Below are 21840 nucleotides of genomic sequence, written 5' to 3' on the forward strand. Positions count from 1 at the left end.
GGGCGGGCAAAGGAAACGGTAGAGCATTTTCTCTTCCGATGCGTGAAATGGACGCCAAACATGGACGCAGTACGAGCCACAATCAGATTCGCGATCGCCACAGGTCGCCTAGAACAGAGATGACAGGAATACCAGTAACCCCGCAACACTTTATCAACACTAACCGATAACCCCCGACACCCTCAAGTAGTCAACAGCAGCCATCGCTTCAGCCCGCCGACGATAGGAAGCTGAACACTTGGAGGAAATAGGCTTCAAGTTGACTTGCTACTACTAACATCTAGAAGGGCCAAGGAGAAATGCGATAACTGGACTGGAAAGGATAAGGCTAAATTCTCATCGGCTTGGCGAGAGCAAGGCAATAATGAGGGAGATGTATGTATTCTTAGCTTCAGAGCCCTCTGGGGGCTGGCCTGCCTGGCGTAATAGACTTGTGTGTGTGTGTGTGTGTGTGTGTGTACTCGCAGTTGTAGATACAGTCTAAAAGCTAGACTCACAGGTGTCCGAACCATCACATAGATCGGTTGGTCGAATCACCCGTCAAGATTAGGGGTGTTTCCTCCTCTCTTTCTCTTTCTCCCTCTCTTTCTCTTTTCTCCCTCTCTCTCTCCTTCCCTCCCTCTTTACACCTTGAGAACTAGTCGAGATATTGGGTCGGCCACCTCCCGATACGTGTTGCGCTTTCCATCTTGCTTCACGGGACAAGCGACTTTCACACTGTTTAGGCTTCGTAAGCAGCTGTGAGGTTTGGTGTTCCATTTCAGGTCTATACTCACTGCGCGTTCCCAATCCTGAGAATCCATGAGCCAGCCGGCGGGCGCCCCGATGGTGACAAGCCATTGTTCCTTGAAAGGGTCGAAACATTTGAACCGACAAGGGACACCATATGCTTCGACGTATTTGGCGATTCCATTATGTAGAGAGCGCAACCATTTTCGGAATATCGCTCTCCCATCCTCGATCCCACTCCCACCCTCGAACTTTAGGGCATAGTCAGTTATCGGGCAGTGTGGGGTAAAGCGGCCACGACCCAGACGTACCTCTCTAATGTTGCGGCTTATCGCGCCAGAAGGTCGAGGCTCCACACCAACCCATGACGAGCAGCCCAGGTCCCAAAAGCACAAGTCTACAGCAATGTCGTCGAACCTCGCAAGCCTGGCCGCTTTTCGTAGCAGGGCGGTTCCGTCAACGAAAGCCTCTCTCATGCTGAAGCGTTTGCCGGGATTCCACTTCTTGACTCTCCGCCGCCTTGTTCGTCGCACGGCCGAATGAACAGCCCGTTCCTCCTGTGGTGAGGTAGTATCGAGGCCAGGATGCTCAAGCTGTTGTTGCGTGGCATGCTGCACAGTATTGCAGTGAGTCTGCGCCAGGTCATGAGTGCTCATTGTGTCAAGGCTCGATTGCTCGCAGCTATGAGCAGATCCCAAGATAAAAATTGACTCGAGCACAAATGGAATCGTTTTGTACGTTTTTGGACGACAGGCCCCAGTCGCCTCCAGAAACACTCAATGCCGGCGACTTTTGGATTTTTGGACTTGGTGTTCGCGTGCAGTTGGTTGGTTACCTAGTTGACATATAGCAAAAGGAGCCCAATTTGGCTGCTCCTCGTCAAAATCTAGCGTGGGCAGCCATGGCCGTCCTAAAATTGCCGATATACCCTGTGGAATCATCGTGTCTAATGGTCAATCCTCGGGATAGTATACATACGTGAGCATTCAGGTCGAAACCGGACGGAGTACCACGCGTTCAAGAACGTCGCCAAATCGCACATATTCGGCCACACAACCTTGTTGTGGAAGCCGAGATTGGCCGCCTCCAGTTTTGGATACTCACCCACGCATACAGCGGACGCTACAGGCCTTATTGTCACAGTGGCAATCAGGAGCATGTCGAACTAACGGCTGAAACTGGACAAACGCCAAAAGCTACCGTTGCCGATTTGGGACGGCATGAGCCTGCTTATGGCCAAATTTATCCGTCAGAGCCGAAGCCCGCACGTCGCTACGAGTCTACAACGCGGACCGATCAACCCTACCTACACGGAGCGCTCGCGCCTCAACGCATCTCCTCAATCGTCTTACGGCACGACCCAGACCTACGCATGGGAACTACATCATAGATATATGGAAAAGACAGTAACAAAAAAAAACTACGAAAAAAAAAACTAAGAAAAAAAAACTAAGAAAAAAAAAACTAAGAAAAAAAAACTAAGAAAAAAAAAAACTAAGAAAAAAAAACTATCTCTGACCGGCTTGGGTGGTGGGAGCTTTGCTCTACCGATCTTCACCTGCGGGAGTTTGTATTGTATGTATCTCTGACCGACTCTGCGGGAGTTTGTATTGTGTCTCTGACCAACTTGGGTGGTGGGAGCTTTGCTCTACCGATCTTCACCTGCGGGAGTTTGTATTGTATGTATCTCTGACCGACTCTGCGGGAGTTTGTATGTCTCTGACCGACTCTGCGGGAGTTTGTATTATATCTCTGACCGACTCTGCGGGAGTTTGTATGTCTCTGACCGACTCTGCGGGAGTTTGTATTATATCTCTGACCGACTCTGCGGGAGTTTGTATGTCTCTGACCGACTCTGCGGGAGTTTGTATTGTGTCTCTGACCAACTTGGGTGGTGGGAGCTTTGCTCTACCGATCTTCACCTGCGGGAGTTTGTATTGTATGTATCTCTGACCGACTCTGCGGGAGTTTGTATGTCTCTGACCGACTCTGCGGGAGTTTGTATTATATCTCTGACCGACTCTGCGGGAGTTTGTATGTCTCTGACCGACTCTGCGGGAGTTTGTATTATATCTCTGACCGACTCTGCGGGAGTTTGTATGTCTCTGACCGACTCTGCGGGAGTTTGTATTATATCTCTGACCGACTTGGGTGGTGGGAGCTTTGCTCTACCGATCTTCACCTGCGGGAGTTTGTATTATATCTCTGACCGACTCTGCGGGAGTTTGTATATCTCTGACCGACTCTGCGGGAGTTTGTATGTCTCTGACCGACTCTGCGGGAGTTTGTATCTCTGACCGACTCTGCGGGAGTTTGTATCTCTGACCGACTCTGCGGGAGTTTGTATTATATCTCTGACCGACTTGGGTGGTGGGAGCTCTGCTTCGACCGACTTTCACCTGCGATGAAGTGGAAAAGAAAAAGGAACTAAACAAGATTGCTGATAAGAAAGTGCTTTAAAGAAACAGAAAAAAGTAGTGGCGCTAAATCGAATCCAGTTAGAATGATTACGTGATGAGCACAAAAGCTGTCAAGAATCGGCCGCTTCTACGGATACTCGTCTAGCCGCTTTAGGCTATCCTGGGCCGCATAATCAATCGTGCTGCACTTTTTTGGACTTTTCACACAAGATGTCATTTACTATAACGTCACCGATCAAACAATCGCCAGTAACCGGGAACTATCTGGCTTGTCGTCCCATTTTGTCCAGTTCAATCAAAGAAGCCGATTTTGGAGAGAATGGCATGCGGGCGACAGCTCGTCTTTCCCAGTTGTCATGTTTCCTAAGCCCGTGAAGATCATGCCTGGCGGCAACATGTAACGTAACGTAAAGAGCTATTCCACGAAGTCGCACGGCGATTATGAATGCTAAAAGTTTATCCGGAAATGCCATTTACTTGTTATGGAGCTGATTATGGGGGGAGATACCTGCCGCACGTCATGGGATCCCGACATGATCGTAAATCACTTGCTCCTACCCATACTCCACGATAGATCATAACTTAGAAGAGTGCAAGGAGATGTCACAACTCTGGCTAACAGTGCGACTGGCTATTGCTGTCTCGTTGCTACAGTAGGGTGCGGGTTCACCGTCAGTAGCCCTTCATCATAATTTTGTTGAATTGACTCAAAGCAGACTAGCTGCGGCGCTAATCCTAGTGACAGATGACGCTAGTGGGGTCATTGTTCTGTTGTTTACTAACAGCACTCTGATCAGCATCAAGGAATTAAAGCGAGGATGGAAATCACCTCGAGTCGGATGAAGGGATAGTTACTAACGAAAAGATCTATCACATGATTGAAGCTATAATAGGCTGGTCTGAATATTGGTACCCTATCCCGGACCGCCGACAAAGCAAGAGACAATTATGGCTGAGAGATGGTGGGGTACATTCTGGCTCGGGCTATGCATGGGTCGTTCGTCACACTAGTCAGTCCATCTTGGGACACTTTTCATAAAAGCACGATAAAAAAACAGCTGACGGTGAACCCGCACCTCACTGTACTGTCCCTTTCACAAGTCGCAGAGAGACCATTCAACCGGGCAAGTGGCCATCATGATCACGGCCAGATTCGTCCTTCTCCAGACCCAGCGAGCAATCTGGGAAGAACGCATACAGAAGGCTCCCTATTGCCCCCCCCCGCCACCACGAAGTCACAAGGAGGAGAAGGCTCTCGTAGACGTCCAAAATGCCTTCAACAAAGGCGGAAGGCTTGCTCGCTTTAGTACATACCTAGATAAGCGTGTCTTATGGTCAGGGATTCAGGGGGCGCTTCCGTCAACAAAAGCCCCTCTCATGCTGAAGCGTTTGCCGGGATTCCGCTTCTTGGCTCTCCGCGGCCTTCTGCGTCGCACGGCCGGACGAACAGCCCGTTCCTCCTGTGGTGACAGGCCCCAGTCTCCTCCAGAAAAAAAAGAAGAAGAAAAGACGGTGATTTTTGGACTTTTGGAACTTGGTGTTCCCCTACAGTTGGTTACCTAGTTGGTTACCTAGTTGGCATAAAGCAAAAAGGAGCCCAAATTAGCCGTTCTTCGTCAGGATCTAGCGTGGGCAGCCACGGCCGTCCTAAAGTTGCCGATATGCCCTGTAGAATCATCATATCCAATGGTCAATCCTCGGGAAACCCATGATAGAGGTGGGTCCAATGTTTGCTAGAGCCAACACCTCTTTCGAATCCCTGGTTGTGAATTCGATTTCACGATGCCGTTGTCGATCTTGTTGTTCAGCGTCCTATTTCTGCCTTCCGTTCTTCCGTAAATTGCTTGCCCCCACCTAGTGTCGACCGCTCAGCGCTGAGGTTACATCGGTAATGGCGATCGACTTATCATGCATTGAACCCATATCACGTGATACAGGAACGGCCCAAACGGACTTTTGATCGCCGATCTAGTGGCCAGGTAGCCGGGCCTTGAGCTCTTGGCGGCACATTTCTGCCGCTGCAGGATGCTAACTTGTATAGGGTAGTCTGTAGTTTCATAGCCAAATGACCCAGTTCGATGCGCGACTAGATTTTCTACAACTTATCGTGGTTGCCAACAGCAATGGCTGCCTTGAAAACCCTATAGGAGGGAATTGCTGGGCGACTGTTTTGCGTTTTACTGTATCGCACGGCTCCACTCTGTCGCCATGAATTTCACCCCCAAGAGTAGCCAAAGCGGCTTGTAGGTCCACTTTTCCTTTTCCTTTTTATTTTTTTCCTTTTTATTTTTATTTTTATTTTTTATTTTTTATTTTTTAAGCTCTCACTGATCAAAGAAGCAGAAAATAGACGCGGCGGAGGCGGACGTTGTCCTTCGCAGATTGAGTTTTGATGCTCTTCATCTCTGCGTCTGTGCTTTCTGGTTTGTCTATCCACTTTCATGCTTTCATGGATCCATGATGTGTTTCACTTGGATGAATTGCATGCGTGTGACCCCCAGTGACCGAGGTCGAACGAAGCGAGGCGCTGAAGAACTGGCGCCAGACCATGTAGATCGTCCAAGCTAGACTGAAGCTAGGCAAGTTACCCGGAATGACAGCACGCGCACCAGCACAGGGGTATTAAGGCAGCCAGAATCTGTGTCAACAAGCAAAACCAAGCGGCCCAGCTGCTGAACTAAGAATGGCCTTGGCGAAGAGCTACCGAGGCTGTCGCTGGTTCTATGCTAGGCCTGTCAGCGGTCGCTGGTGGCATACCGGCTTATCTTGGCCGGTAGGGGTAGAGTGGCACAGTATGTAGCCTGTTATAATTGGACAGGTGCTGGGGTGTCGCATGCAAACAGGGGATATTTCAAGATTACGCACCGGAATGGCAGTACCTTCAAGGGGGCAGGATTTGGACAAAACACAACATGAATACACCAATGTGCATCAATGGACCGAATACAGGCAGGGTCTGACAGTTATGGGCTTCAGGAAACGGGTCACAATTTGGACGATGCAAGGCAAGGAACAGCATGAGCATGGGCTTGGGGAGACGAGGACGAAAAAGTAGGCAAGGTATGTAAGCATGGATTAGAGACTAGTGTCCTTTCGGCTAAACTAAGCCGCTGGCGTGCAGTATTGGCATGGTGTCAAGACACTCACGGGTGTGGGTGGGTAGGTCTTAAGGCAAAGTCGACTCGAACGCGAGTGGAATTAAATCGTACGGTTTTGGACGAAAGGCCTTAACTGCCTCTAGGATATGCTCCGTCGATGGCGATTTTTGACTTTTCGAACTTGGGGTTCATGTGTAGTTGGTTGATGTATGGGTAAGGCGAGCCTAATTTGGCCGTTTCTTGTTAAAATTTTAAGTGGGTGCTCAGAGTCTCAAAATCGCCGATCCGTCCTACAGAACCGACCGCATATGTGCACGCTTGGGCCGAAACCGGACGGAGTGTCACCCATTCAGGAACCCAGGCTAATTTGTCCATACCCCAGTCCTGTGAAAGCTGAGATTGGCCGCTTTTCGTTTTGGATATTTACCTACCTATACTACTACAGACGATACGGGCAATTAAGAGTTCATCCCACGGCAGAGGCTTGGTTAGGGACTAAAACCGCCGCCGCCAATCAGGGACACTAGAAGATAACTTGCCGTCAAATTTGTCCGCCTAGGAGCACGGTGCCGGTAGTTTCTACGAGGCGGACTGATCGAGCCTACACGAGATGCTTACCAGTCCAAAGAGTCCTATAACGGACATACGACATGACCTACTGGTAAAAAAAGACAGGAAAGAAAAAAAGAAAAAAGAAGAAAAAACAGAAGAAAAAAAAAGAAAACAGAAGAAAAAAAAGAAGAAAAAAAGAAGAAAAAATAAGAAAAAAGAGAAAAAAAAAGAGAAAAAAAAGAAAAGAAAAAGAAAATTGCAGGAGCGTAATTATATCTCTAACTGTCTTACAACGGCAGGAGGCTTTGCACTCTGACTTATGTTCGCAGGAGCTTTGTGTAACGTCCTGGAGGAAAGGAACAGAAGATGGGAAGAAAAAAAAGAATTTAAATGAGTACAGCCGGCGTAAAAATAGACTAGATCAAATTGAGTTAGAATTGATTACGTGATGCCCATGAGAAATCGTCAAATTTTGGCCTTTCAATGGGACTGTTTTGATTACGCAATCGACTCACTGACCCATCTTTTCTATTACGAGACGTCCAATGCTCACACACTATGATGCTCCCTGCCCTATGAGGCGTATCCTCCCGGGCGGAATAAATTCATTCATACACTATGATGCCACCATTCCGAAAGCAATCTTGATAGCCAAACACTGATGGTGGATTATCGTCCGAAAGGGTATCTTTGTATGTTGCCCCACCCTTTGCAATAATGAAGGTAAATATCAAGTCGAGGTCTCGTCGCCGATTTCGTCCGTTCATATCCGCTGCACAATAATGCCAACAGGATTTGCGTCTCGTGGCTTGACTGCAGGGTAACCTACAACCTCAAGAGGAAGCCCCTTTCAATGTAGCTATGTAAAGATCTTTCACGAGGATGCACTGCGGCGTTCATTACAGAGAGCATACTTAGAAAGGCCGCTACGTATGACTTTAGTTATGCCGGTTGCCTATCTTGAGTGAAAGAGGCCGAGAAAGCCGGGCAGTCTTCTGATCAACTGATTCCCACCATTACCCCTTAATAAATCATCGACTATCAAGCGTGTCAGATATTCGGAAACAGTGTGAGTGACCGGGCTGTCTACCCTCGCATACCCTACAACTATGAAAGCTATCCACTCCGCAACAAGACGTGTTCAGGTACGATCTCTTGAGGTAACAGACGAAGATGTATGCGGCACGCGTTACGAGACAGATGCCTCCCAAAACGGGCTTTGTAGATCATTCTGTCTAATGTCCCTCTCCATTGTCCTGCATAAATTCACTGGTGGTAGTCGTGCTCTGCTCGTGCACTTTAGCTTTATAACTTCTACCACAACCTTGGTGTGACCATGCTTCCTGGACGGCTCACATCGGCTCATCCACCATCTCAGTATGTAATGTTGATGTGACGGAGAATTCTGTTAATCTTTACTTTTCCTTCTAATCTCGTTCCCGACAGCATAGACATTGCCGATATATCTACGATGGCATTGCTACATGCCATGGTCCAAGCTTCGCGAACTAGCCGGGCCGCTCCGATGATGGAACATGGTCAATCTTGGAGAAAGAAAGCCATGTCGCAAAGGCCTGACTGTGACTGTAACGGACCGTATAAATGGCATTTTCTGATCGATCCAGAGCGATATGACGAGGATAATGGAGAGGGTGCGATGCAGAAAGTGGTCACCAAGATTCGTGAAGAGAGACGGCGGACGGGTTAGAACCATGGCCCGTTATAGGGTCTTTGGTGTAGAGCAGAACGCCGACGTAGCAACCACGGACGAATCGATATTATGAGCACAGGTAACGTCAAGTCCTCAATCAACAGTGAGTGTACTGGATCACACGATGCACTAGATGTCGAGATGTTTTTCAATATTACTCCTTAGTTGGTAGACTACGAACATTAGATTTCTGCCGTGAAACTTTGTGTCTGTTCATCCTTTCTTGTTTTCAAACTTCTTGGCAGCCTTTTCCTCTCCCCCTCTGCCGCTGCTGAGGCCCGTATGAGCATCAACGGGTGGTGGTACAGTTCCCAGGGCAGCTGGACCCTCCGGGCCATTTGCGGTTCGTCGTCGGTTCACAAGCTGGACGAATGTAGGCATGAACGATTGGTTGACCACAGTATCGTGGCTCACACTGGCGTGGTCTGGCGGGAAGAATACTAGGCAAACCCACAGGTCGGTTCGGAATGGATGTCTCTGAAGCATGACACGAGCGGAGCGGCGGTTGACATCGAGTCTGATGTCCTTCAATTGCAGCTTCATCCCTTTCTTGCTGGAGGAGACAGTCGTCTCATTGCTATGTTGGTGTAAATCCCCGGATCTGGTACAAGGTGTCGCCAATGAGCTTACGCTGTCCGAGTTTTCCTTTCCAGCAAAGGATGGCGTTTGTCTTGTTGAAACTCGGGGAGTCTTCTTTTCCTGCTTTATATCCTGCTCATCGTAATCACCCGCTTGTCGCTTTCTCTTGAGCTAAGTCACTATCAGCGGGATAAGTCTTGGATTGTCATAAGAAGGGAGAGAAAAGTGATAAAAGGTATGAGAAAGAAAAGAAAAAATGAAAAAGAAAAACCCCAAAACCAGTTTGAAAGAAATCAGCACGAAAGAGAAGTAACGACACAGGTAGAGTTCATGGGTATGAAATACCAATATAAAAGATGCTGAGTTGTGAAAGAAGGAAAAAGGCAGACGATTACGTAACCATCTACATGACGGCTGGCACTATGTGATGACTTACCGAGCTGTCGCCCTCAGTCACGGATGGGCCTATCGATGGAGTCGTCTTTCGACGAACTCTACCATTCCTTGCGCTGTAGGTCCGGGAACGTGTGGTAAGCCCAGCTGTAACTGGTGGTGCGTTCATATCATCAGGAGCTTGCAGGCTCGCGCCATCGACGTAGTCTTCTGTTGTCGACATAGCTCCTTGTGGTGGAGGAAGTACCGCAGAAACGAGACTCTGGACAGTAGGGAGGCCTAGGATGGCGATCAAATCTGTAACAATTCTCCTCCCTACCGACCCGGCTACTTCGTCCTGTAGTTCTTGCTTTTTGGCTCGGGTAATCTCGTGCTCCGTCTCAAGTTCCTTTATTTGCTGGCCGTCGGAGAGGAGGGATCGCAAAAGAAGGGCAACGCCGTCGTTATCAGTTTCATTGCCATTGCGCTGCAGAGTATTGAGATAGTACTCTTCGATTCTTTTCTTTGACACATCGCTTATACGAGCCCGCTCCTGGCGAAAGGTGTCGTCTGGGTCTTTGATACTTTGAAGATGCTGGTTCCAATCGACGACAGCGCTGCGCAATCGAGTGGTTATACTAGGGTTGTGACAAGCCATACCGTGGGGGAGGGGGGATGCTTTGGGTAGTAGAGCAACCAGTATGATTTCAGTCTCCTGGTCTATGGTGGTCTCGAAGATGCGATTGAGTTCTGGAGATCTTTCCCTCAGAGATAAGTTTTCATATCGTTTGGAACACACGCTGCGCCTTCCATGCTTAATAGGTATGTCTATGTTTGATGTCACCCTGGTTCAAATACATCAAATTCGATCGTACACGACAATGTAGTCCATATTCTGCCTCGACTTGATGACTGGAAGAGGACAAGAGTTACCGAAATAGTGGAGTGATGACGCGGGGCAGTACTAGTGTGCGTTCAAAAGCCTTTTTGAGCGGCTGAAGGCGAACTAACTACGAATCGAACACTGTGCGTAGGTCGGTTGTGACTGAGTGAGTATGGGTTTCAAAACAGTAGCTTAAGTTACTCGACTGATAATACATGGTTTGCCGAGTTAAGTCCAAATTAGATTTGCTCTCGGATGAATGGACCTTACTCTGCTTGTCATCACCGTGTGTGTGCTACAGTCATCCTATCGCCCACATCGTCGTAACTCCTTATCACCCTTGCCCGCTCCAGTAGCTAACCATTATGGAGTTTCCGATTTAGGCTCTGTAATCTTTGATTCTGCTGCAGTATCTGTAGGCCTTGCCTGTGATCCCCTGTCGTCTATCCGCGTAACACCAACTACGCACAAAACAAGTCAAGATATCTAGGCTGGTAGAGGGGAACTAACATGAAGGCAGACGGGGGAGCCAGAATGCGAGTTGCAACGCTGCAGAAAACAGGCGTCTTTTGGACTAAAAGCCTGTTGAGGCTGACCAGCCGCGTTGGCGAGTACTGATAGTACAGAAGTCGAGTATACGGTCTACGGTACGTTAACTGCCGAAGGCGAGCGCGGTGGCCTCTCCTCTCTTAGGTTATACACATATCCTAGCGAGCGACGACAAATTGGCGCAAAGGTAGGGGTACTCCGAGTTAGGTGCATTCAAATAGAGAATAACCCAATGACCTGCTGGTAAACGTCTGATGATGTCGACAACCTTCACTGCACAAAGGTGAAACAAGTCTCACTGAAGGGGCATCTGGGCGCGTATAAAATGCTTCAACCTTACGATCGATAGTACTGCATTCTACATAGAGTCCGGCTGGTTCAGTCGTAGTACGCTGTGCGGTGCTTGCGGGCGACTCATGCATCAAGCTAGCCAAGAAATGCGCCGTGGAAAGGATTTTGTGGCGATTCAATGAGACCGTATCTTCGACAATGCAACCCGGAAGGACTATGGAAATGGTCTCCACATGATTGAAATTGGTCAGGACTGTCAACGCTTCTATCAGGTTGATCCCTGGTTCGGCAAAGAAAGCGACATGTCGTATATTCGCAACCATGTCTAAGGCTACGAAGGTCTCGCTCGGCGAGTTTGACGTAAGCTGCATTAGATCGAGGAGCAAGAACACCGTTCGGGATACGAATAATTTAACAGATGCCCACTCCGAGAAGAGACTTGCTGCCCTTTCCCACTCAGATAAAGCCTCTTTACATGATAAAGCAATACGATATGAACCACCTGGCAGAACTGTCTCTGATGCGCACAGCAATCCACTCTTTGAGGGGCACATGATGTCCATGTTGAGGGATACCACCGACATAGCTGCGTCTCGCAGAGCAACATCCCATATTTGCACGCGCAAGTCGGGCGGCAGCAGGGGAAAGAGGTGGAACGGCATGTCGTTAAATGCTCAGCTGTGAGATTGTTGCTGCTATATGATCTTTTACACTACCAAACTTTTCCGGGCTGCGAGAAAAGTGTCGTGCAATTTCTGACTCATGAAGGAAAGAGCCACGACACCCTGGTCAGGCAGTTTCTAGAATTCTGCAAACGTCCGATTTTGTCTCTGGAGCGACGCAAGGTTTGAGAAAAAAAAAGGTTCTTGATGCACACCCGTCTGTGAGGTTAGGTGATGACGCTCGTAACAAGACAATGCTGTACTTTTGCTCCAAAGAAGGTGACGTCTGAATCAAGGGTTGGTACTGTATTATATCACAGTATTCAGCACTGGTGGCTTCCTCTCCTGAACAACAAGCTCTTTGTTTAATCTAGGGTGGGTACTTTAAAGTACATCAAGCTACATCGTAAGCAAACAAATCGGCCAAAATAGACTAATCTATTGTGGTTAAGCAAATTTTAGCCGATAAAAGAAGTACTTCGAGGTAACCCAAGTACCCAACAGCCTGGAGCCTAAATCTACAGTGCGAGCCACCGATCGTGCTACCTTCAGTAAGCCATTTCTGTACGTCAGCCTCCACGTTCCACCCAAGCCACATACCCCTGCCTGGCGATCATAAAATTGCCGCGATCCCGTGCTCGGCAGGTGTTCGATTTTACTTTACTTGGCAAGACTCAAGTAATTGGTTCATGTCCATAGTCTTGCATCCTGTTTAGATTTTGCGGGCGTGGCATGGCGTTATGTTTGTGACGCTGGATCATACAGTGAGGTGCAGGTCCAGCGTCAGTAAGCTGCCATTGTAATTTTACCAAAAATGCCCAAAAGTGGATTAAGCGTGGCGCATGCATGTAAGCGCCTGAATATTCAGAAAGCAATAGCCATGGACGACCAACTAAAGATGGACCTGCAATATTCTAATGTCCGTTTCTGACCAAAAATCTATACAACATTTATCAGCAGTTACGCATACACATCCCACTGACGAAGACGTAAAAACGTCGATTACTGACCACGACGTTGAATAGAATGAAACAACTCTATGGTTACAGCACACTGGGTGGCCTCGCTTGTTTCACAACCGACCACTTGTCATCATCGCGGCCACGGCAAAAAAGCTCAAAACAGCATGGAACGAAGATTATCTGTTAGGCCAATGGCACGATACGGCACTCCGAAGTCCGGCTGCCGTGGAAGCTCAGCTATGAGTCGTATTCCGCGGTGTCGATCTCATGGTTGATTGAGCCAAGTTCACGCTGGCCAGGACTTCATACAGATCTCGATGCTGGTTGAATACCTACTGGAAAGATAACTTTTGGCCCCGTGAGTTCAAAGTTGTGAAGTGCTTAGAAAGATATGTTGATGTATGGAAAATGTCCATTTCTTATGTGTTCAGGGTTCAGCATTTTGAAACATATCAAGAACAAGACATCTATAATTTATGACTTGGACGTGATGAAACCATTATGACGCGTCATGTACTATATCTCGTTACTCTCTTATAACGCGAGGTAACGAACCATGATTGGAATCCGGACGAAGGATGTGACGGAGATGAAGGTGAGTTTAGCGACTGTGACGATGAAGATGACGGCGATCGCGAAACTGACAAGAAACATATCAACGGGTATGACTGAGTCGAGACTGAGGTTCATTCCAACGGAAACGATGCACACTACGATACGGATGATGGGTAGATTTGAGTTATTTATAAATTTGACGTTCTCTCTCCCGTCTAGCCTTTGGTTGCACGTATCTGAGGCCATTTCTTAATTATCGATGATATTTTGGATGTACCAAGAACCTACTGGAGATATGTCTGTATCTACATACGCTACGGCAATAGCTGTAGGAGCATTTTCAAGCCGCATTAGCAGATCCCGTCGTCTGTCCTGTTTTAAAGGATGAATTTAGCTAGGGGGGGGGGGGGGGGGGCAAATAAGCCACATAGACACTAACACATTGAACCAATAATCAAAACACACATCTCTGCATGGCCAGAGTACGTTATTGTGTAAGTAAGCAGAAAATGTTGAAACGCTAGGAGCCAAAACATCAAAGCTATTAAATGTAATTCCAGAATTGATTGATTTTATTGCTCTCTAGTAGGTCTTTCATCATAGTGTCTTGTCTCTAAACTTTCAAATGGATAGTTCTAAATACTTAGAGACGAAAACAGCAATGCACGTACTTGCAGGACATGAGTCTCGTGACGATCAAAAGAAGCACCATCCGACGACAGTCAGGATTCTGGACGTTATAGTAGTTACAGTAAACTCCCAACAAGTAATATAGAAGGGATGCTTCCAAAACTGACGAAAATCAACATGAAATCATGAAATTCTTAACAATGACTTCACGGCACTCTCGTCTCCAGATCTTTTTCTTGAATGTTTGTTGGATAGCGGGATTGGCCTTGGTGGGGAAAGAATATGACGGATCAATATTCGGGGCGCTCCTTGCTTGATCGAATCATGCTAACCCGAAACAGACTAATAGCTAGCAAAACGTTAAAACAACGCGACATCCGGCCTGTTTCCTTTGTCTATCCTTCCAAATGCGACGCCGAATGCTCTGGCACAACTAGCCTTTGCCATTCCAAAAGTATCTCGATCTTTACTATTACCATATAAGTATTTGTATTTCTTCGTCCGGTTGTCGCGATGAGTGACCGGAAACGACCGTGTCCCAAAGAGCAGGATATAGATGCAGATTGTCCTTTCACTATCGTCTACAAGGCCAACCCTCCACGCGCTGAAGAGAAACGAGAAAAGGAAAAAAATGGAAAAACGTGCACGCGCCGGGATCGACATGATTCCAAGCACTTTCAACTCCAAACGTTTGACTTCCCACGTACGAGTGCCTTCAAGGCCATGGATGTTTACTACGTCGTACAGCCGAGCAATCGGTGGCTTGGCATGACACGGTATAAAAACTTTCGAAATGGATTTACATGTACCACCGGGGATTTTGTCGTCGTTGCCAATGAACAGAGCATCAAGCGGCAATGTACCGAGAACCACGTACAGGACGGAAACTCCAAGCTGCACGATGATCATTGGATAGCGCAGGTCCTTGAGATCAGAGCTTTGGATACATTTAACATTTACGCGCGTGTATCTTGGATGTACAGGCCACACGATATCCCCCCCGGCACTTTACGAGGCAGGACGATAATAGAAGGTCGCCAGCCGTACCACGGACCACGCGAATTAATTATGTCCAACCATATGGATATCATTGATGTAATGAGCATCAAGGAAACAACGGACGTCAGACGATGGATTGGGTCGGATGATGAAGAGATCAAGGATGCATTTTATTACCGTCAAGCGTATAACTGCCGCAGCCGCGTCCTTTCTCCGGTCCCTAGGACATGAAAGCGCCAGACTCCTGCGAACATCGACCGGATGCTGATAGGGTGCACAAGCTCGAAGTACGGGAAGTGGATGCATTATGAATGCCTTTTTGAGGGTGTTTTTCAGCAAGCTCTTCAGCGTCTGGAAACAGAAACTTCGCACGAAAATGAAGGATCATCTGCCAACGAGAAAGAACGCAAAGGACCCGCGTGCTCCGTCCTGCCTCTCGAAAAGATACGGGTTCAGTCAACAGCCGAAGACCCTGATGGAGAGAGTCAGACACCCGTCAACTCGTCTCATCTATGTTTTCCTCTCAAGTTCTCGCTGTCGTTCGACCGCTCTACATAACATCGTCTTTTGTACGACTGAATAGCGAGTAATCGCCGTATCCACTATCCATACCCGATATCCCACAGCCCAGCCCTCCATCCTCATGATCCACCGCATCTCCACCAGCTCTCGATCTCTTTCTCGGACTTTCACTTCTGGACCTCGAAGCATTCCAAATACCATGGCGTCTTTCCGCGCTGGCATATGTAGTAAAGAGAATTGACGACAGCCACAAGCTGATGACCGATTATATGGGCAAGCCAGTGCACCCCCCGGAGAGCATAGGGTTGATTGATTGTTACTCTTGGTATCGTAAGACTGTTCCTCTGTGTTCTGGTGACTGTCGCGTCATTAGGTTGATATGAAAACTGGGCTACAATCCGGCTATTGCGCTTTGGCGGGACGTACCCTCTAACGCTTTCCCGCCCTGGGATCTTTGCGTCGAGATAAGCAGGCAAAATATCTGTGGGTGGATCGCTGCGGGATGTTGATGTCCACAGCTTGATCTAGTAAGACGATGGCGGGCCAAAAGAGCGATAGAGCGAGGCATATGCCCGCTGGTAGAAGCCTGCTACCCTCCCATCTATAGGAGACACGTTTTAACAGTGTCTGAGCCAAGGGAAGTGCAGGAGTAACCCAGGGAAGGATGACTATAGCCACGACGAGAGTGATCCTATTCTGTTCCATAATTGCTCAACTTCAGTCTTACGAAAAGGAGGCTAGATGTCGAGGTAGAGGCAGGCGAAGGCAGAATCATCGTGCGAGCCGTGGGTATCTGCGAAAACGTTGAGCGGAAGGAGTTAATATACTTCACCAGGCTTCAGGTAGCGCACAGTTCAAGTTTGGAGGCTTTTGGATGTTGGTCCTAGCCGGGTAATGTGGGTCGCAACCTACACTCGATGGCTGAGCTCAACATCATCACCAAGGCATACCGCAAGCTAGATCAGACCACAGCTGAGCCACTGTAATTACGGGGCCTGGAAAAGAAGGCTTCTGTAACTTCACCGTTTGAGGTCAGCTATATAAGTATAAGTATGCGCTCGTCTGTCCATCTACGCACACACAACATTCGCAAAGCGCAAGTCTTCTTCTTGTTTCCTCGGACTGTTAACACCATCTTTAACATTTACCACATACATATTCCACTGTCATTCCAACCCTTCCAATTTCCATTCACTAATCACTCAAGAGCCAAAATGACTCGTGAACAGGAACCCAAGAAGCTGATGATCGTTCGCAACGATGGCCCAGATGCCGACAACATAGCAGCATTTATGCTCATGTTCTAATGGGCAAACAAAAGGTCTGATGTTGAACTGGTGATCATCTTTGAGCCTCGTGCCGTTGACTTTAGTCTGAAAAGTCTGAAACCTGACGCCCAAGAACATTTGGACAGCTTGCTCAGGAAGCACTTTTCTGGTGCTGGAAGTCCCCTTAAGATCCGTCTAAATGGCCTTTTGACAGAGCAGGCTATCAGCAAGGTTGAGAAAATTAGCGACGAAGACCGGGCTTTGGTGAGTCTCCCAAACTTTGTGTATTTTCGATTCGGATTGAGCCAGTTTGCTAAAACGGAAAACCTACAACCAGCTCCATATGGCAATCAAAGACTCCAACGGCTCCGTAGAGGACTCGAAGCTACATGCTTCGCTCGTGGCCAGAGACCTTGCAATGTGCCTCTGCGAACGACCAGGAACATCCGGGCGTCACTCCAAGTTCACTGTCCTGGTGGATAATGAGGGGCTGCCCAAGGCGAGTCCCGTAAATCTCAAGTGTCATGCCCAAGAACAGCTGTTCAGCCGCACTCCTGAAGAGATTAGGGAGTTCTATCGTTCCATGGAGTCGCCTATGCCCCAACGGCGGGAGAAGATCAGACAGTGGTACGAAAAGTGTATCAGCGAAGCCGATGAGAAACGGTACGACATGGACTTCTCGGTCGACTCTCTTGATTTGGAAAAGTTGAAAGGGCGAATTATGGCTGCAGGTGACGTCACGTTCATAGAGGGCGCATCGTTCAAGCTTCTTCGTCGTCTCGTTGATGACTCGGCCGTAGCAGCAAAGATGGAATGCCTCGTTCAAGCAGTAAGAATACGAAAACCCTGACTGCCCGTCTCCACTTTCTGACCTCCCATCTTCCACAGGGAACTTTAAACCTTGCCGGCAACATCTTCAACGATCAGTTCAACATCGCCCTCGATCCAGAGTCTGCAGAATATGTACTACGCAGAGCTCATGTGTTTCGCGATTTTATTGCTGTACCGTCCCACACGTCTCAGGCGATCACCTTCTCTGTTGGCAGACTGGAAGAGCATGGCTTCTCTGGTCTTGCAAGATGGATCTTATCCTTCACTCTTCGCAATGATCCCGCTAAAGTGTCAGAAGGAGTCGTCACTTTAAAGAGTCAGCACGGCCACGAAAGGGTCAAGTTGCCTGACCTTGCGATGATTCTACTCGGACTAGGCTCTGGGACGTATCCAAGTCAAGTGGCGCGGGTAGTGTTACCCAACACGCAAAGCGGGCCATTGCTCTTCAAGATTTCAGATACGGGAATCTGCATACTCGAACCAAAGACTGGCCACAAGTACGAGCCGGTGGACCTGGCGGAATTTCTTATCCAGGTACAATAAGGAAAGTCTCAATTCAGGTTGGATACTTGAGGCTGTTGATTACTGAACGATTTGGGCCTGAACCAGCCTGAGAGGTAACTAGCTCCCGTTTTAGCTACTGCTAGGATGATGTAGCGCAGGTCTATCAGTTGTGTATGTATATAACAGACTGTAATCCGGAATGGTTATCCTGGCCACAAACTCGAATCGCGTTCTGTTCTCACCCATGTGCTCATTTGGCTCATAAACGTTGGTATTTGGAAAAGTGGAAAGGAGGCTGCTCTAATGGTGGTTGGTAGACTAGGTGTGGCGCGAGGTGTTGTTAGAACAACAGCTTACATCCATCTATACTCTTTAAAAATCATATTGTGGGCTTCAAGCTATGCTGTATAGTGAGGGTATATGTCTGTCGTGCCACTGTACATGAGCATTGAATGATGGATTGGCTTAGTCCGTGATCAGGGTGAACAGGGAGAACCAGGTACGGCTTTCTTCTAGAGAAGTACTGTAATGTGATGGCCACTGTCCACAGACAATGCCCGGTCAGACACTAGCTTCCAAGGCTTGCTTTGAGCCCAACAGCCCTGGTCTGTCCAAAATATGTCTGCACAAGAGAAGCACCCGAACTGGACGAGAAAATAAAATACTAGCAGCCAAGGGGATGGCCTAAAACGGGTGATTTACTCGAGGCCCTGAGCTGCGACGCTATAAGAGCTCCACCATTGTCCTGGAATAGTTGCAGTTCAAGAACAGAGCTCATAAGCTGTTTGACAAACTTTTCCATGTCGTTAGGAATACGACCATGCCTTATTCCACGCTGGCCATCGTACTGTCTGGACTGTGATATTCTGGCACGGTCGCAATGGAAGCTACACGACTCTTACGTTCAACGTGGAAATCCATTAGGAAAAGAACAGATTGTATGTTCCGACGAGTCGTTGCGTTGCCCTAGATGTGCCTTATCGCCAAAGCTCTATCCTGATAGTCCAGGTCTAGCGGACCATCATGGGCCAGTGCATTGTCCTGTCGTACAAACCTTATCAAGCAGCAAACATAAACCCGACAGATACTTATCGATGGACGATTTATGTAATTACGCATTCAACGCTGGATCGCTTACTGGGATGACCAGGCAGCTGAATGATGATTCTGTGATTGGATCTGACGTCGCAATTGTGCCTGGATATGGAGCTTTAGGTATCAAATCTGACGGTCAGATGGATGGGGATGCATGCCGTTCAACAGAGTACCGAGTAAGGTCCAAAAGCATCTGAGCAATCAAATATATCTGAGTTTTAAGAGGCCAGTTCGATGCTTCGCCATTGGCTCCCTCACAGGTATAGACTATTGAATTGCATTCCAGCCTCACTGTAGTATAGGTACTATTTTAAATTACATAAGTTTGACAACTACAAGACCCTGATGGTGCCTCGTGCCTCGCAACCTAGAGACGGCAAAGCCACCTCCATGTGAATCTCGTCCTTGCTAGGTCTTTTCGCCTTATAGGGGTACTGTCATTGATAGATAGGTAAACTTGGAGCACGTGTCCGACCCTGATCGGCTGTATCTAGCTTTTCCTACCGAAAAGAACAACCACAATCCGTCGTAAATATGCGCAGCATATAGCCAAAAAGACCTTTTATTCTCTATAACCTACGTATCTCGACCGGAACAAAGCCATCAAAACTATGCAGGCCGAAAGGTAGTTCCTGGTGAATGGGCTGTAGCTTCCTCGCCCCCTCCGAATCTATAAGTGTGAAATCATAATTTTGCAACAGTATCACGACCGACGCAAAGATGACCTGTTTAGCCAACGCTTCTCCCGGACAGCGGAATGATCCTCCACCGAAAGGGAAAAAGTGACCGCGTGAGCCAGCAACAGAGGCTTTGGAACGTGCATGTTCTAAACCCACCTGCGTTTGTGGCCTACCTGGAGAATCCCGTATAGGCTGGACGTGCTTCTTCTTCATCGGTCCGCTGAGACTGGTGCTGCCTGGACAATCGAGAAACCGCTCAGCCCAGAAGGTTTCCAGAGGGTGCGAAGGCTGGTCAGTAGACAGGGGCTGGCCGGTGTTCCAAAAGGATTCATCCAGTCCCGCAAGCCGGCCAGTACACATGATGGGCTCGCCAGCCTTGACGTTCCAGCCTCCAGCGAGATTCAACCCTTCGTCGATGGATGTTCGACCAACAGTACTCGTGACACGTAGCCTGAGTGTTTCGTAGTAGATGGAGTTGAGGAGTGGGTCTTTCATCAACATCTTGATATCTGGTCGCTCTCCGGCCCCTGTGGACTGGAACGCCGGACCGATCTGGTACCAAACCCGTCGGAGCACATCTTCATCGAGTAGGATGTGTATGATCATCCACACAGCAGCGGGGACGGTGGTTGCCATTGTGCTATACTGGGTAAGCCAAAGCCGCTTAGCAGTTTGCCAATCTCGCGTCTGTCACGATTGAAGCGCAGACTTGGAGTGAGGCCGAAAAAAGGGGGGTAATCACAAACGTACATAAAAAAGTATCCCAGCATCACCACGGTCACTCCGTTGTCGGAGAGCCCGAGGGCCTCGTGTCGCTGAACCATCTTACGGACGTACTGGGTACCCCAGATAGGTTCGTACTCGACATCGCGAAGCTCGTGATTGTTCCAGTCAAAATTTGCAGCATACCAGGTGCGCCAACGGCTGAAGCTTTTCAGCATTTCGTCACGGGTCTGGAAAGAAGATGGCATCATCCATCGGGGCAGACCTTTGGCAATGTTGGGGAATGCTTTATAGAAGGCCCAGAAGTCCCGAAGGAAATTTGGACAAGTTTTAAGCCGGTGCTCTCCGTACAGAGCCTCTATATTTGCCGTAAGTATCGGATTTGGCAAGAAAGTGAAGAGATCAGGAACGACGCCCCAGTTCTGCCCGATCTCTGTCGTTGCGGAAATCTCAGATGCCAAATTTTTCTTGAATCTCTCCACAACAGGGACCAAGTTCCGCCCTTCAAGATGATCAGCGCAGTCTTGCCTCTGATGCTTCATGAAGCACCGGAAGGCATCCGCGTCAGTTGTGTAGACTCCTATGTTGGACTCGTAAGCAGATATATGGCCATGGCTGAAAGCTTTGACATCGTGGCCTGACAGCCCGAAGAAGATGGACAGGGCATCAAGCAAACTAGGCGTCGGTACCAGACTGCTACTTCTTCTGAACAATCCTTCGATCTGCTTGCCAGGCATGGCCAAGTATATCTCCCGACCTATCGACGGAATGTAAGCCGGAGCCCCCTGCAGCTGTTGACTGGAGGCCAGGTTAGTCATCGATGTGAGGATGGAACGATTGTCAAGCCTGTCAAGTAAAGGTGGGAGTAGTGACAAAGACCCGTAAAGGTCTGCGGAAGGAGCTTTCAACATACGTAAGGCGTCTCAAGAAATTCTCTGGTTGCGGTGTAAGCGACAGCAGGTACCCCATGGCTTGAACACCCCATGAGGACGCAGGAGCAGATTTCTCTGCGCCATCATTATCAGAAGGTTGTTTGAACCGAAATAGTCCCAATGCTATGACACTTGGAAGCAACAGGGAGAACAGAGATAAAAATTAAAAGGAGTTGGATCGTCGCGGGATCTGGACTTGGAAGCGAAAACTTCAACAGCGAGCTCAAGTACTCCTTCATGGCTGTGTTGTAAGAGTAGTCGCCGCACCAACGGTCATCCCGGTGCGCGACAAG

The 21840-nt window shown here is 48.4% G+C and overlaps 7 protein-coding genes across 7 annotated transcripts; 4 read left to right on the forward strand and 3 right to left on the reverse strand.

Moving 5' to 3' along the window:
* Positions 1–623: 623 nt before the first annotated feature.
* FPOAC1_013839 (uncharacterized protein) lies at positions 624–1385 on the reverse strand (the record flags this gene model as incomplete). The annotated part of the gene is made up of 2 exons (XM_044858179.1): positions 624–980; positions 1041–1385. The coding sequence occupies 2 exons, from the start codon at positions 1383–1385 to the stop codon at positions 624–626; spliced, it is 702 nt and encodes a 233-aa protein (XP_044701003.1).
* Positions 1386–1450: 65 nt separating this feature from the next.
* Positions 1451–2119, forward strand: FPOAC1_013840 (uncharacterized protein; the record flags this gene model as incomplete). The annotated part of the gene is made up of 3 exons (XM_044858180.1): positions 1451–1555; positions 1580–1671; positions 1720–2119. The coding sequence occupies 3 exons, from the start codon at positions 1451–1453 to the stop codon at positions 2117–2119; spliced, it is 597 nt and encodes a 198-aa protein (XP_044701004.1).
* Positions 2120–4286: 2167 nt separating this feature from the next.
* FPOAC1_013841 (uncharacterized protein) lies at positions 4287–4712 on the forward strand (the record flags this gene model as incomplete). Its single annotated transcript, XM_044858181.1, has 1 exon — positions 4287–4712. One exon carries the CDS (start codon positions 4287–4289, stop codon positions 4710–4712), a length of 426 nt encoding a protein of 141 aa, XP_044701005.1.
* A 4011-nt stretch (positions 4713–8723) lies between these two features.
* On the reverse strand, positions 8724–10561 carry FPOAC1_013842 (uncharacterized protein; the record flags this gene model as incomplete). Its single annotated transcript, XM_044858182.1, has 3 exons — positions 8724–9260; positions 9526–10211; positions 10546–10561. 3 exons carry the CDS (start codon positions 10559–10561, stop codon positions 8724–8726), a joined length of 1239 nt encoding a protein of 412 aa, XP_044701006.1.
* Positions 10562–14506: 3945 nt separating this feature from the next.
* FPOAC1_013843 (uncharacterized protein) lies at positions 14507–15550 on the forward strand (the record flags this gene model as incomplete). The annotated part of the gene is made up of 2 exons (XM_044858183.1): positions 14507–15177; positions 15274–15550. 2 exons carry the CDS (start codon positions 14507–14509, stop codon positions 15548–15550), a joined length of 948 nt encoding a protein of 315 aa, XP_044701007.1.
* Positions 15551–16728: 1178 nt separating this feature from the next.
* FPOAC1_013844 (uncharacterized protein) lies at positions 16729–18156 on the forward strand (the record flags this gene model as incomplete). Its single annotated transcript, XM_044858184.1, has 4 exons — positions 16729–16814; positions 16896–17046; positions 17120–17611; positions 17671–18156. The coding sequence occupies 4 exons, from the start codon at positions 16729–16731 to the stop codon at positions 18154–18156; spliced, it is 1215 nt and encodes a 404-aa protein (XP_044701008.1).
* Positions 18157–19781: 1625 nt separating this feature from the next.
* On the reverse strand, positions 19782–21433 carry FPOAC1_013845 (uncharacterized protein; the record flags this gene model as incomplete). The annotated part of the gene is made up of 2 exons (XM_044858185.1): positions 19782–20532; positions 20643–21433. 2 exons carry the CDS (start codon positions 21431–21433, stop codon positions 19782–19784), a joined length of 1542 nt encoding a protein of 513 aa, XP_044701009.1.
* Positions 21434–21840: the final 407 nt, after the last annotated feature.

This window comes from Fusarium poae (assembly GCF_019609905.1).
Source record: "Fusarium poae strain DAOMC 252244 chromosome Unknown contig_3, whole genome shotgun sequence".
Lineage (NCBI taxonomy): Eukaryota > Fungi > Ascomycota > Sordariomycetes > Hypocreales > Nectriaceae > Fusarium > Fusarium poae.